Source organism: Hipposideros armiger, unplaced genomic scaffold (genome assembly GCF_001890085.2).
Source record: "Hipposideros armiger isolate ML-2016 unplaced genomic scaffold, ASM189008v1 scaffold_309, whole genome shotgun sequence".
NCBI lineage: Eukaryota > Metazoa > Chordata > Mammalia > Chiroptera > Hipposideridae > Hipposideros > Hipposideros armiger.
Window position 1 is genome coordinate 1559603 of NW_017731659.1, and position 16788 is coordinate 1576390.

Here is a 16788-nt window from a genome sequence, read left to right on the forward strand (position 1 = left end):
GGAAGAGTGCAATGATGGTGCCAACTTGGGCCAGTGAAGCAATGTCCTCCACAACTAGACTGAAGAACAAAAGGACAGCAACTTGACTGTTCCCCTTCCCCCAATTCCCCAGCACTGTTCCCATCCCCCCAATTCCCCAATAAAAATCTTAAAAAAAAAATACCTTCCTTACTAGATATTTTCATTCATTTAACAAATATGTATTAACACCATGTGCAAACACTGTTCTAGGTGCTTGACATACGTAAGTCAACAAAAAAGACAGACCTTTGCCTTCATGGGGCTTCCACTCTAACAGGGGTAGAAAACAAGAAACAAATAAATGAGCAAAGTGTACAGTATAGGAGATGGTGACAAGTGCTGTGACAAAAAGGACAAACAGAGCAGTGTAACAGGGATCAGAAGTGGGGGTGGGGAAGAGAGGATTGTGAGTTTAAAGGTAGTAGGGAAGGTTTCATTGAGAAGGTTGTATCTGAGCAAAGACTGGAAGGAGGTAAGAAGAGTTAGCCACGTGGGTATGTCGGGGGGAGCGCATTCGGGAAGAGAAAATAACCAAAAGGCCCCAAGGCAGCAATGCCAAGCATGTTCAAGGAAGTGAGTGCACCGAAGCATGTTCAAGCAGTGAGTTTGCCTAGGAGACAGGGTGAGAGGAAAAGTGGGCAAAGATGCAGTCAGAGGTAAAACAAGGCAGAAGGCATGAGGTGGAAAGCCTTGTCAACCACAGGAAGAATTATGGATGTTAATCTGAGGGGATAAGAAGCCATTGGAGAGATCTGGGCAGATCAGCTGATCTGACTTGAACTTTTCAAGAACCCCTGTGGCTGCTGTGCAAGAATCAATTGTAGGGGAGCCATGGTGGAATCAGAGAGACAAGAGGCCGTTATATGGAGGCAAAAAATTTCAGTGGCTTACAGCAGAGTGGTACAGAAGGGACTGGACTCGGATATTTTGAAGTTAGCAACAATGGGATTTCCTAATGGGCTATATATGGAGTGAGAGAAGAGGGGTCAAAGATGACTCCACGGCTTTTACAATGTAACTGAAAAGTTGCACATGACCGAATTTTTCTAAGTCCATCATATCTTAGGTTCACCAAGGAGAACTTCATTTCACAGAACCACTTAGTATATCTTTTCACAAAGCAAGGGATTCTCAAGCAGCAGCACTTAATTATCTGCCAATTGGTCTGCTCACAACTTCAGATTTCCAATAGTAGGTCTGCTGAGTAAACGACATTATTTCTTGGTTTCAACAATCCCTTTTCACCAAATAAGAGTAATTTTTACCAATAAAAGATATTCTTAAATACATGTTACTTGGCATCCATAAAAACACTCAGAGGACTACGCTAGAACCTCATTTACATCTCATTTCCTTGTTATAATAATCCTGAAAAGAAGCAGCTCTATTTAATACATGAGGGAAGCTATACTCAGAGGCTAAGGATCTTTGCCCAGGTCAAACAGCTTAACAAGTAGCGAAGTTCACCCTCGCTGCACTGACTCCAAAAGCCAATCTTTCTGGTAGTTCTATCGTTTCCCAACAAAATAATACTCTTGAGAGGCAGCAGCTGTTCAAAATCATGTTTTCTAGCCTTCCCTCCCTTCCCCCAATGATGAGATCATTTAAAAAGAAATAACTTCACTTAATGGTGATAAAGATAACTTCAGAAACTGGATTGTCTCCCTGGGGTTGCCAGTTAGAGGGCAAATGCATTGTTTTCACTAGACAAAATGAATAAATAAAACAAAGCATTCCCTCTGATACGGATTTGTGGCAGGCTTCTCAACTATCACACCAGGGTTTCGCAGAGTGACCTCGAGAAAGCAATCTCCCAGTGTCAGGGTCCATTCAACCACCCTATCACCCAGTCTCTGGTAAGAGAAGAACTTCCCACACCACAGTAATTTGATTTTTCCCTCAGAGAGAAATGGTCTCTGAAAGACGATAACCAAGAAGTGCACAAAACTGTCCTCCCTTATAATAAATTATAAATCCACTATAAAAAGGGGGCGAGGGGGCAATTGTAATTGAGATTATCTGAATAACTTGCACTGGTGTATCTCTGTGGCAATGCAAGAACTTCAGGAAGATCACAGAAACAAGGAATTATCTTTAAAGTTGCAATTCGACATTCCCCTTCTGCTTAAAATCCCCTCAATTGTTTCCCATGTTCTTAGGACACAGCCCTGCTTGCTGGTCCCTTCTCCCTGCCCACCCCCATCTTACATCGTGCCCACCCTTTTCTTGGCTCCAGACTCTAGGCCTTATTTTTTGAGGGTCCTGACCTTTCCGGCCTCAGAAGCCTAGCACCTGCTGTTCCCTCTGCTCTTTCTCCTGCTTCTCACTTCCCTGCAGATTTCAGCTCAGGCCCCGCTTCGCCAGGGCAGCCCTCTCTGACCTTCGCTCACAAGTTCTCATAGAAACAAGCAGGTCTTCTTTCCACCACTTCACATGGCATAGTTCACTCATTTCATCACTGTTTGCCATCCCACTGGTCAATTTTACAGTCCGTGATCAGCACTCAGTAGTATTTTTGGTGGAGAATGGACAAGTGAATTAGTGTTGTATCGCACTCTACCAAGCACAGTGAAGAAGGCAAACCCTGCCTCCCAGCCTTAAGTTCATCTACCCCAGAACATACGGATGCAAATTACTATGATATTTTTGTTTTCACTAAAGATGAAAAGAGAAATGAAATAAAGAACCCACTATGCTACACACTGGATTTATGTGTTATAGACTAATTTTATATGTTGAAATCTTAACCCCCAACGTAATGGTATTAGGTCAGGACTTTAACAGGCGATTATGCCTGAGAGTGGAAACCTAATGAATGGGATTAGTGCCCTTATGAAACAGACTGCAGGGAGTTGCCAGACCCCTTCTGTCATGTGAGGACACGAGAAAACAGCTATCTATCAACCAGGAGGTAGTCCCTCACCAGACATCAAATCTGCCTGCACCTTGATCTTGGACTTCCCAGACTCCAGAGCTATGAGAAATAGTTGTTTAAGCCACCTAGCCTACAGTATTTTTGCCATTGTGGCCCAAAAAAACTAAGACACATTATTAAAAAAATTTTTTTAATCTTATCCTTATCAATGGCATTTCATGACATTGGAACTGATCTATTCAAATGTACTTACCCATATATCCTGAACTGGTAGATTTCATTATCTAAATCTTTCAACAACTTTTTTTCTGACACTGAATGAAATTATTCTCAATTCAACCAACTGAAACAAACAAAAATTTAGTTTTGAAGCTCAATACTCAGTTGCAGTAGCAATGGTAATCTGTTTTCCAAAGATGCAGTCACCACCCAGATAGTAACTTTTTCTTACTAAGCCTTATCTCATCAACTAGCTCATGACTAGTACATAATGCTACTAAGGCTAGTAATATTACTAATTTATAATTTATAAATATACATACTAGATAATAAATAATAAGTTATTAAGCATCTATGTGCCAGGCACTGTACTGCTTTACACAGAATAAGTATTCTCATTTACCCTTCACAGTAATCCTAAGAAACAGGCCCCAGCACTACCCTCATTTTGTAGATGAGGACCACGAGGCTCAGAGAGTCACTACCTTGTTACACTGCTGCTAAGTAGAGCAGCTAGAATTCAAGTCTCAGTTTGAGTCTCCACTGTCTCAGGTTTGACCTCTACACTGGAAATTTAATATTGCACAGAAAGGAAAAACAGGAAAACCGGAGGGCAGGACATAATGGAGGACTGGTGGGGAGGAAAGATATTCTAGCTCAGAGTACAGAGACTGGATTTCTAATTCCAGGAAAACTTCCCCTTTGGTTTTTCCTCCAAATAAGATCAAAGCATGCTTTTAGGTGGACTCTCCGCTGCATCTCGCCTTCTTACAGCTCTAGCACTAGTGCCTTAAGGTTGTCCTGCTCACTCCAGTCTGCAGGGCTTGTTCCAGTTAGGCCCATGGACTCTCTTTTCAGAGCAGAAGTACAGAATGAATAAATATTTTCAAGAACTTCTAGGACTACGTCCATTTGTTTCTCTGCCCTCCTCCACCTGCCCTGCTTTAAAAAGAATAAAATAAAATAAAATAAACAGCAGCTTTTTATTGAAAAAAAACGCAGCACTACTGTGATCAACATCATCAGCTCACCAGCAAGAAAAGGGATACTAGAGTTTCCTGAATGTCAACAGGGAGCATATTACCTTTACCAAGCTGGACCGCCAGAGTCACTAAATCCATTTGAAAATGCCAGAGTGATAAACAAAAAATAGCGTTCAAGGACAGGTCCAGCTTTATTGATGACAGTCAAACCTTTGCTTTGTTAAGCACCTGAGTGCCTTTCCAGTGTTTTCTCAAGCAGCAATAAGATTCATGGTTACAAATCTGAATAAAATCCTGAGCTACTTGATTCTAAAACCTGCTACCTATTTTGCAATGCTTCCAGAAATACCAAGTATGTGCAAACTTGAAAGTGTGCCTTCAATCAAAAAGCAATAAAGTTCCTAGGGTATAAAGGAATTCACCCCCACGTACCATCCAATCTGTAAGCTAATCACTAACACACACAGCATGTAGATGATGCAAAATGGACAACTTGCCTTGAAATCCTGATTCTGTAACTCATTAGCCATGAAACCGCAGACAAGGAATGTCATTTACCTAAGCTTCCATTTTCTCCTCTGTTCAATGGGGATATACAGCACAGCTCAAAAAGAGATTGAAGATAATCAATGTCAAAACCCTCAGCTAATATCATACTCAATGGTGAAAAACTGAAAGTTTTACCTCTAATATCAGAAACAAGACAAGGATGCCCACTCTCATCACTGTTATTCAACAGAGTACAGGAAGTCCTAACCAAAGCAATCAGACAGAAAAAGAAATAAAAGGCATCCAAATTGGGAATGAAGAAGTAAAATTGTCACTTTTTTAAAATGACATGAATGATTCTTTATATAGAAAACCCTAAATACTCCACCAAAAAGCTGTTAGAAACAACAAACAAACACAGTAAAGTTGCAGGATATAAAATCAATGCACAAAAACCCATTGCGTGCCTATATACTAACAATGAAATCTCAGAAAAATAAGCTCCTTTTGCAATTCCAACAAAAAGAATAAAATAACCATGAATAAACTTAACAAAGGATGTGAAGGACCTATACACTGAAAATTACAAGACATTATTAAAAGAAATTGAAGAAGACACAAAGAAATGGGAAGATCTTCCGTGTTCATGGATTGAAAGAATCAACACAGTTAAAATGGCCATATTACCCAAAGCACTATACATACAGAAGTGAATAGAAAGCCTCTTCAATAAATGGTGCTGGGAAAACTGAAAAGCCACATGCGAAAGAATGAAACTAGATTGCTACTTGTCACCATACACAAATGGATCAAAGACCTAAATATAATACCTGAAACAACTAAATACACAGAAGACAACAAAAGTGCTAAACTTACGGACCTTGGTCTTAGAGAGAATTTTATGAATTTGACCTCAAAGGCAAGGGAAGTAAAAGCAAATAGAAATGAACAGGACTTTATCGAACTAAAAAGCGTCTGCACAACAAAAGAAACCATCAATGAAACAAAAAGGCAAGCAACCGAATGGGAGAAGGTATTTGCAAACAACACCTCTGATACAGGGTTAGTATCCAAAATATATAAAGAACTCATACAACTCAACAACAAGAAATCCAATCAAAAAATGAGCAGAGAGCCTGAACAGACACTCCTCTTAAGGCATACAAATGGCCAACAGATATATGAAAAGGTGCTCAACTTCACTAGCTATTAGGGAAATACAAATCAAAACCACATGAGATACCACCTCACACCTGTTAGAATGGCTATCATCAACAAGACAAGTAATAACAAGTGTTGGAGAGGTTGTGGGAGAAAAGGAACCCTCATACACTGCTGATGGGAATGTAAATTGGTACAGTCACTATGGAAAAGAGATGAAAGTTCCTGAAAAAATTAAGAATAGGGTCACCATATGACCCAGACATCCCTCTTCTGGGTATCTACTCAAAGAAATTGAAACATTTATTCATAAAGATATATGTGCCCCAATGTTCACTGCAGCATTATTCATGGTGGCCAAGACATGGAAACACCTTACTGTCCTTCGATAGATGACTGGATAAAGATACACACACACACACACACACACACACACACACACACACACACACACACACACACACACACACACTGGAATGCTACTCAGCCATAAGATGAAATGCTGCCATTTGCGACAACATGAATGGAGCTTGAGATTATCATGCTAAGCAAAATAAGCCTGATGGAAAAAGTCAAGAACCATATGACTTCACTCAGTGGTGGGATATGAAACTGAAGGCAACCAACCAACAAACAAGGCAAACAAACAAAAACTCATAGACACAGACAACAGTATGGTTGTTACCAGAAGGAAAGGGAGGAGGGAGAGATAGAAGAGGGTAAAAGGGGTGAAATATATGGTGACAGAAGGAGACTTAACTTTGGATAGTGAACATACAATACAATATACAGTATTATAGAAATGTACACTCGAAACCTATATAATTTATCAACCAATATATTTAACAAAATTTTTTTAAAAAGATAAATCTATGTTTAGTGCCTGGAACACTTCAAGCATTCAATAAATGATAGTTATTAATATTCTTCTGGGTTTGCCAACTTCAATAATTAACATTTCATACATAACTCCTCGAATCATGTGATACCTCAAAATCTAGTTAAATAAAGGAATCACTGTCCATGGGCCCTAGTTATTCAAGTAGCCTTCAACCATTTGAGGTAACTAGACCAATCCTGTGCAGTTATTCAATGTAAAAAGAGAAGTTACACACCACATCTGATTCTGAGAGTCCTTGGATTTTTTGGAGCTCGACTAAGCACTGCCAGTTTTGATGAAGAGCTTTTCTATAGGGGAACCCCATCAGCCCATGCCCTTTTTAAATCCTCGTTGTCTTTGGACTACTACAGGGCCAAATAAGTTCCATCAGCATCAAAGCTGCAAAATCTTAGGGATCTGCTAATGTAGATGGGCAGGGGGCAAAACACAGAGGTGAAGACCCCTGGCAAAATCTAAACTCACTCCACAGAATGGAATATTATTCAGCAATAAAAAGAAATGAAGCACTGAAACATGCCACAACATGGATGAACCTTGAAAACACTGTGCTAAATAAAGCCAGCCACAAAAAACTTCGTATTGTACAATTCCATTTATATGAAATATCCAGAGTAGGTAAATGCATACAGAAAGCAGATCAGTGATTGACTAGGGCTTAAAGGGGTTGGGGTTGGGGAGTGACAGCTAATGGGTACGGTGTTTCTTTCAAGGAGGATGAAAATGTTCTAAAATTAGATTGTAATGATGGTTGCACAACCCTGTAAATATAATAAAAACCTCGAATTGTACACTTTACATGGGTAAATTGTGTGTGAATTATATCTCAATATAGTTATTTTAAAAATTTAACTCATTAACTGACTAGTGGGTCCTTTATCCTTCTTACCTAGAGAAATATCCTCTCCATTAAAAACTAAAAATAAGAGCTCAGCGTTAAAAGCTATAAAATATCTTGGCTTTGGAAGTATACTTATCTTGCCTTTGCATCTATCATCTCCGCTTTATTTCAGTATCAATCATTTCAGATAAACTCCAATGATTGCAAAATATCTATGCAAGGATAAATAAATGCAAATTTTATCTATGCTCAAACTAAATCATTCTTTATTGCTCCACAGCAATGACTGTTCTCTCTTTAGTACAAACTGACCACCTTTGTTAGCATCTTCTTTTGATTACTTGCCACAGCGACTTTCAAAAAACTGAAGCTCCACTTTCACAGGATTTCTTTGTTCTCCTAAGACATAGAGGAAGTATCGCATAACAATGACAGGCCAAACAGTCTTCCCTACTATATAAATTGGCTAAACCCATCTGCCAATCACTACAATTCACAGAGTGGGAATGTTATTAGAGCATACTTGGGAAGAGATGACCTCGCTTCGCTCTTGATTAGGAGATGGAGATAAAATAGAGTATGGGGCAAGGAAAGGATGGTAGTAAAAACCTAACTAGACTAAGGAATCTGTGGTCTGGAATGTTTTTACTGATTGCAGAGCATGCCTGTATTTCAGGGGTTTTCAAAGCTTTTGTTTAGAAGAACTTTTATCCGATCAACGTGCCAGTTTTTGTGGGAAAAGACAAAATTATGTGGACCCATAGTCCCTGACTATCAGATTCTGAAATCTGAGGAGGAAAAACGAAACATAGTCACATGAAGAGATTTAACAGTAACAAGAATAAAAATATACTATTAACACAACACAAATGACCATGTAATACTTAAAATATTTCATTGGTTATGGAGAGGAAGGCGGCAAACGAACATTAAGTACTAGGATGTAAGTAATGCTTCCCTAATACTGCCCGTTACTTGCTTTTATTCACAGTTGGCACATGATTAAGTAAGCAATTCTATAGGGGAAAAAATTTATTAGTACTATTTATACAGAAAATTAATTCTGGATTCTTAACTTTGGTTGAACAAATTATCTACATATTTTTAATCACAATTTAATCCTATTTATTCAAGTATCATCTCTGCTGGTTTGTTTTTCAAATGATTTCAGTTCACCTGTCTAACTGACACAAAGAACCTGTTAAAGATGAGCTACTCTTAATGTTCTTCGTTTTTCAAAGATTCCCTGAATTTGGAGAGATAAGGGAAGTATTTTTAAGATCCAGGCCACCACATACGAGCATATAAGTAATGTTACAAATAATTTGATCATTTCTTCTGCTTAAGTACTTAAAAAAGATAAATTTTCCAACAATCCAGGGTAAACTGAACTCAACATTACACTTTATGACACTATGATCCTCTCTGTTATATTCCAGTGTTCTAGTTCAAATTTCATTTCTAAATCTTTAAAACATTTCCCTTAATTAATCAAAAATCCTTCTTTGGGGGTCAAATCTTTTCAATACAAACATTACTTATGAAACGACAATGTCACATATTTGACTTTTACTATGGACTGTCCCATCCAAGTACTAACCAGGCCCGACCCTGGACTATGGACTCATATAGAGATGACTTGGACCATTTTAGTCATTAGCCACTATGGTCAATTTTAGATATATTTTTAAAAGCTATTAACATCAGTCTTTGTTACAAATTACACAACTTCATCTTGATATATGATTTCCTAAGACACTAGGGTCTTGTGTAACTATTTCGAAAGTCCACCAACAAGTTTTCCAAACCTCACAGCCAAGAACTTGGGCAAGCCAACTGTGAAATTATTATCTTAATTATAATCAAGTTGAGTACTTGCTTTTTCAAAGAATTTTTTTAAGAGATTTTAAAAAAATGATTACTATGTTAAGAGCCACTTCACATCGTGGACAGAGCTCTTACATATCCATTCCCACCTGAGAGTTTTCTTTATGTTCCTGCCCCAAATGGGTATTTAATTGTTTCTGAATGAACAAAGAATATGGAATATTATTTGTGTACCTTACTTGAACCTGTCTGAAAGCAACCCCTAACCACCCCAAAATTCAATAAAATGCTTGAAATGAACATTCAAATTATAAAGCAGCAGAATAATCACATCAGTGAACGACCACAGCATATATAACTTGGCTTTAAAAAAAAGTAAAAGAAACGAAAGATAAAAAGCAAAGAAAAGCAACAAAAAAAGCAGTAAAAGAAAACCAAGCGCAAAACTTCCCTGCAGGTAATTTTCTCAACTTCTCCAATCTGACCTTTTCTTCCATTTTAAAATCCTCCGACTGGATGGAACAAGATCCATTTGTTTAGCTTGCTCTTTGTGGGGATACTTTTTCCTACAAATATCCTTCTACAAAAAGTATTTCTGATTTTTACACGAAGAGTTACCGTTTTGCAGAAGCAAGAGTTCTTACTACTCATTAGGACTCCAACAATTTAGCGATGATTTAAAAAAAAAAAAAGACTTTGTAAATTACATTAAACTGGCTGAATCCAAGTAACTGGAGAGGTAAGTTTCCGCAGAGCAGGAAGACTTCGGAAATTCTATGTCCTCTTCCTTCAGCCTCACCCCAAGAAAGCGAACAGAATGCTTTTCATCCTTAGCACAGGGCCAGGATCCAAATCAAACGAAAATATTTTTAAAACACTCAGAAGGGGCGAACAAAGGTGGGTAGAGTGTGACTGACTGAGAAGGCAACAGAGACTGACTCCGGGCCATGAACCTGGAATGGCTTAGGGATACAGGCCCCAGAGAGTTCGAGCCGGATTTCTTCTTTAGATTCACTGAGTTGGGCCAGCAAAGTATTTAGCATTTAGAAACTACAAGTCTAGGCAAGCCAGAGATAGCTAAGGGGCCAGGCGGGCACGCGGGACGCAGGCGCCTCAGGAAGGAAGAGAGGGAGAAGCTGGGGCGGGGAAGGCCATGCGCTGGGCCCGGAACTGGTCAGCGCAGGCCAGGCCGGGCCCAAGCCGCGCGACCCGCTGCCGGAGCGAGGGGACAGGCGGCGCTGGATCCGACTCACCTGCCCATTCACCGAGCCCTGGTCCGACCCCAGGCTCGTGACCCATGCCCCAGACACGAAGAGCAGTGAAGAGCGAGTACGAGATGCGCAGAGCCAGGTAGGCCACGGTGCCCGCGCCCACCCAGTACAGGAAGCCGGCGGCAGGGAGAGCGCTCTCCATGGCTTTCAACCAGGCCTCACTACTTTCGTGAATGAAAAAAAAACTAATGAATGAATCCTGCAAGAGGCGCCGGCCGTGACAGTGAGGACAACTCTAATAGGTGCTGCTCCGGTACCGCTTTGGGCCTAAACCCCGCCCACAGCGCCATATCCGTGCCGCCATTGGTGATCTATCTTTTCCTGCGCGTAGTGAGTGAGCCATTGGCTGACTCAGTTTCACTGCCCCGCCCCCCCGCCCCCCCTTGTGCGCACCCGGCCTTGTTTCCGTTCTAGGAAGACTGATTGCTCACCTGCCAATCAAGATGAAGCCCCGCCTAACACGTGACCACGCCCTTAGGATTTTGACAGGACGGTACGTCTCACCCGGAAGACTGCACTCCAATTGGCTAATAAGACCCATCCTGGTTTGAGCTCGGGTTAGAAAAGGGAATAGGATCAGAGAAGCCACTAGAGAATGGCAAGATTGTAATAGTAAGAAGTGGGCGTGGAGCTATGGTTTTATTTTCACCACTTTATTAAATACTTGTATATCATTGTTAGATATGCTTTTATTGTTCCCATGAGCTTTTCCGGATAAAGTCTTCCATCTCCTCCCACAGCACTCCTTCACTCCAGTTATACTCACTTATTGTTTAACCAACTTAGTTCCCAAAGTCTTGGAGTTCAAAGCAAATGACTTCATGGAGATGAGTAACTAATACACAATGGCATAAGATATGTACGATGAATGAAAAATACATGAACGCAGCTCGATGAAGAATTAGTTTTGGGAAGGGACGCCATGTTTTAACTGGGCCTTAAAGGATAACAGATTTTTTTCTTTTACTTGCTTTTTTTATTTCCTTTTTTTGTTGGGGGCAGGGGTGAGTGAGATGAGAGGAGGCATAAAAGTGTGCAGCCTAAGTAGAAGTATGGGAACTACTTCAGCAAAGCTCCAGAGGAGTAAGACCCCTTGGTAAGTTTAAGAAATTGTGCAATGCAATACAATGCGTTGCACTTATTCTCTCAAGAGTTTCCTTTTCTGGCATGGATTTGGGCTCATATAAAGTACCTAATTTTTATCTTTATCTCTTGCTGCCCAACCCCCTACTCTTTCTCCACTCTCTTTTGAGGAAATAGAGCGAAGAAATAAAATGGAGTCACTACAGTCAAGATGCCAAATTACTAAAATCAAGTAGGTTGAGGTATGAAGAAACAATTCTATTCCTACATCAACTCAGATGTAAAATAAAAATAAACATCTCAAACTTAACATTTTCAAAACAGAACTCTACCAGCACAACACACACACACACCTCTCTTCTTCCCATCTCTGTGAAAGGCACCACTATTTACCCACTTTCTAAATCCTAAAACCTAGGGGTCAGCCTTGGCTCTTTTCTTTCCAGTACATTCCCATGTTCAATCCTTCAGCAAGCCTTGTTCACTCTACCTCCAAAATATATCTTGATCAACCACTTCTCCCCACTTCTGCTACTACCAACCTCATCCAAACCACAAGCATTTCCTGAGTGGAGTATGCCTGTCTTGGGAATAACTCTCCAGGAAGCAACAAGTGTTTATTCTTTAAGTAAATTAGATATTATTTCTTCTGCTCAAATCTGTTAAGGACGTTATATTACATTAAGAAGAAAGTCCTCCAAGGCTAGTTTACCTGCCCTGATCTCTCCAGCAGCATCAACCACCCTCTCCTGTGCTCACTTGATTGTAGCCACACTTCTTGCAGTTCCCCAAATAAGTCAAGTTTATTCCAGTTTCAAAGCAGTTCTGCTTCCTGTTTCCTCTCCCTGGAACCCCTTGCCCTCTATTTCCCAAGGCTCACTCCTTTAAATTATGTCGGCTTTTGCTCACACATTCTCCCCCTTCAGCAGTTTTCTCTGACTGCCCGACACAGATATCCCAAATAGCCTCCTGCTTTGCCCTGTCACTACTTATCCTTTCCCCCTAATTTGTTTTTCTTATGACATTTAATGCTTTCAAAACAGTTATTTGGTTTTCGTCCATCTTCCCAATAGAATGTAAGTTCCTGAGGCCAGTGACCTTTCCTTGTTCATCACTGTATCTTCACCTAAGATGTGCACCTAAGACTACCTGACACTTAGTAGGTATGCAATAAATACCTACTGTTGGATGAATGAATGAAAACAATCTAATGGGAGAGAGAGCCATCCAACTAATGATATGACAAAAATTGTAATAAGTACAAAGAAGAAAACAATAGAGCTTAAGAAGATAAAGGGAGAATCTAATTGGATGGGAAGAGACCCCTAAAAGGCCTTTCTAAGGAGTTGGCATTTGAGCTGGGATCTAAGACTCAGTAGGAATTAATCTGGCAAAGAGTAGGGTAGGATTCAGGAGAGGAGAGAGCAACAAGTACTCATTAACGGTTTTGTTTTGGTTTTCAAAAATACACATATGTGCCTCTAGCACCTACAGCATCTGACATAAAATCAAATAGCATAAAAAATAATTGTTGATTTTGATTTCTTTTAATAAATAAGGACAGCTACCCTAGAAATGGACTTTCCATTGCTGTTAGAATTCATATCAAATATGTTATTTTAACTGAAGAAATACTGAAAATTAAACGACATCATTTTGGTATACATTCTTTTTCTATAAAGTTTGGGTACCACCTATGCAATTAACAGGAATAATCCTTATTAAAAATGCGTGCTTTTATTCTGATCGCCTCAGCCTTATTTTAGGAATAATCATTATTCTATTGACTAAAAGAAAATAATGACTTCACAGAGTGAAGTGGTATGAACCAGAGTTAAGCTTTTGGGGGTTCAGATACTTACACACTTCTGGAATTGACCAACAAGTCTTTGTCTCTGGTTAAATTTTATGAACCATTGAAACATCTAATGCATACAAGAACCTGTAAATGATGGCCCACTCCTATTCAGCATTATTCTGTGCTAAAATTTAACATAGAGACCAGGATTCCTACAAATTGACAGAGCCATACTAACCAAACACATGAAACTATAACTAGCTCTCCAAAGAGGAAGCAATTACTATAAAACTTTCGGCTTTGGTGTAAATCTGGTACCAGATCCCAGTTCTACCTCTTATTAGCTGTGTGATCTCGTGTGGTTTTAGCTACTGAACATTCAAATTCTACATCTGTAAGATGGGACATTATTAAGCATTTAGCAATGATTGGCAGATAGATATCAAGTGTTCAGCAAGTTGGGTACTACTCTTATCCCCATTTTAAAGATGAAGAAACTGAGGCTTAAACCATTTAACTAACTTCCTATAGACACATACAGAATAGGAAGCAGAATTGAGATTCCAACTAAAAAGGTGTGGTGATGACATGATATCTCAAGAACAAGCCCAAAGAAGGCAGCATAAAAATGTTAAGGGAGAGTTGAAGAGTCTCTAGAAATATCTGCTTGTTACACAAATAACATACTCAGAAACAACCATGTTGGATTTCAGTCTCATTTATTTAAAAGATTTAGAGCTCAGAATAGTCTTGAATATGGAAAAATTCAAATCAACAATATTGTATCATATTAGTATATAAATGTTCCCATTTAATTTTAAATTCATTTTCAGTACTTCTATAAATGGACTTTTAGATCATATTTTCATGATGAAATCAGGAGTACTTCAATGTAATGAAAGAAAATTCCATAATTAGGGAATTTCACAGAAGTGAAGAATTTTTAAGAATACCAGCATAACACAGCTGAATCCTTCATTTGGCTGTACAATAAAACTTACATATTTTTAACAGTTTGGTCTTCTTCCATCTCATCTTCATTTAAACATAGCTCAAAATATTGCACTTCTTTAAGTTCAGTTGAGAAGGTGTTCAATCCTGGGTTTAAAAAAAAAAATAGAGGAACAAACCCATTTAAAATAAACTGAAATGTTTGGCATTCGAAATTGTGAGGTTTCCAAAAAGTTAATATTTAGTTTCTTTAACAATGTTACCATAAAAATGAACATTAACATTTATTATGCTTCGATATTGCAAAATCATTTTCAAAGTGACTTCACATGTATTATCCCATTCAAACATCACAATAACACCCCCTGTTTTCCAACAAGGAAACAAACTCTTTAAGAAGAACTTCTTGCTTCAGAACCACTCTGGTGCAGCAGGCCTCGTTTTTAAAACCAAGGTATCTGCACTAAAAATCCAGGGCTCTTTCTACTTTATAAGAGAACTTAAGCTCATATTTCACAGAACCTTCTGCAAACATATAAAATTAAAACCAGTCATTTTGAAACAACTGATTTAAAAATATAATTTTAATATTTTATTTTTTATTTGCAAAAGCTCACAGAACTATATACAATGAAAAAGTATCCCACCCCATTTCCTATTCCCATTAATCACACCTGGCAATTTGGAGTACGTTCTCCAACTTATTTTTCTGTGTAAGTAGAAAACTATATGATGTGTACAACATACCTGCACATACTTTTTTAAAAATAAAAGTGGTGATCATACGAACATAAGCCAACAACTTTGTCTCTCCTACCAATATACCATTAAAAATACCATAGTGAAATCTTGATATATCAATATTATATATTAGCTGGATTTCTTTATTGCACCGGATGATGTAATAATCATGCCAATGACCTTACCCAAAATCCTCTCTTAAAATAAGAAAGTACCATTGTAAACAAACAAATTTGAAACTAGGTATAAGGGAAAGTAAACTGATATTTTGGCAACATCGTACTTCTAGCCAAAAACAACAAAACTTTAGGATGGTTATGCAAACTTAAAGTAAATAATAAAGGGGAATTTCAGAAGTTTTCCCTCACCTGAATGCTTACGTTAGCAATGGACTCAAGATTTGCTATCTTTACTCATATTTGTTTCCTAAAATTTCCAGCTAGTTTAATTTCTATTGCTTTTGCCTAGTTCTTTTCTTTCTTACCTTTATTATGTCTGAAAGTATATGTGATACATAAAAAAGATTATATAAAATACATAAGTTTGTTATAGTTACATGATGCAAGGAAAAACTGTCAACTCACCACCCAACTCAAGAAACAAAACCCAAGAACCTAACCGACCCCAACCTCTGGAGGGGGATGTTATGTATTGTTCTACTGCTAAATGTTATGTATCATTGCTAAATATTATGTATCATTCCACTGCTTTTAAATATATAAAGTACATATAGTATATAAATACTCTACATATATATTAAGTACATATGTAATCACAAATGTGTATGAAATAATAATACATTGTTAGTTTTGTTTATTTTTGAACTCAATTAATAACCATAATATAGTGATGCTGGAGTATGCAACTCCCCCTCCAGGACCAAGATATTCATTCCCCCATTTGCTGAGCGTGCTAGTTACTGAGGGCTCACAGCTGTGTCCCTTTATAGGCATTGTCCTTGGCCAAAGGAAGTTGTTTTGCCCCTCTCCATAAGTAGCCTGTATCTAATGCCTCATTGATACAGGAATACAAAAGGCTGGCCCATTTATGTCAGTTATGGACATCTCTGAAAGGCCATCCTAGCTTCAGAGCTCCCTGTGGGATGGGCTGAGTCTGCATTACAACTGCACTGCAATTCAACTTCCCCCCTCAGATTAACTCCACTTCCCTCACTCCCTTACAGATGCTCCCCAGAGCACCTTATAAATAAGTCCCTTCCAAGCAAATCTTAATCTGAGAATCTGTTCCCTGGGAAACCTGACTGTTACGGGTTGCACAGTGTCCCCTCCAAAAGACATGTTGGACTCCCAAGTCCCCTGGCACCAGTGAATGTGAATGTGGCCTTATTTGGAAATTGAGTCTGCAGATGTAATCAAGTTAAAATGAGGTCATGCTAAATTTGGGTGGGCTTTGAATCCAATTACTGTGTCCTTATGAGGGAGAGGGCGTCACACCGAGAGACAAGAGAAAGAAGGCCATATGAGGGGCAGAATGTAGTGATGCAGCTACAAGCCAAAGAATGCTAAGGATTGCTGAAAACAACCAAAAGCTAGGAAGAAGCAAGAAAGGATTTTTCCCTAGAGCCTTCAGAGGGAGTGTGGCCCTGCCAACTCCTGCTTTCAGACTGCTG

The 16788-nt window shown here is 38.9% G+C and overlaps 1 protein-coding gene across 1 annotated transcript in view; it reads right to left on the reverse strand.

Moving 5' to 3' along the window:
* The window catches only part of HSD17B12 (hydroxysteroid 17-beta dehydrogenase 12), a 142871-nt gene extending 131915 nt beyond the window's left edge, over positions 1-10956 (reverse strand). The window contains exon 1 of the mRNA XM_019659974.1: positions 10568-10956. Coding sequence (XP_019515519.1) covers positions 10568-10727 — 160 coding nt within the window. The 5' untranslated portion in view covers positions 10728-10956. The remainder of the gene's footprint in view (positions 1-10567) is intronic.
* Between the last annotated feature and the right edge of the window lie 5832 nt (positions 10957-16788).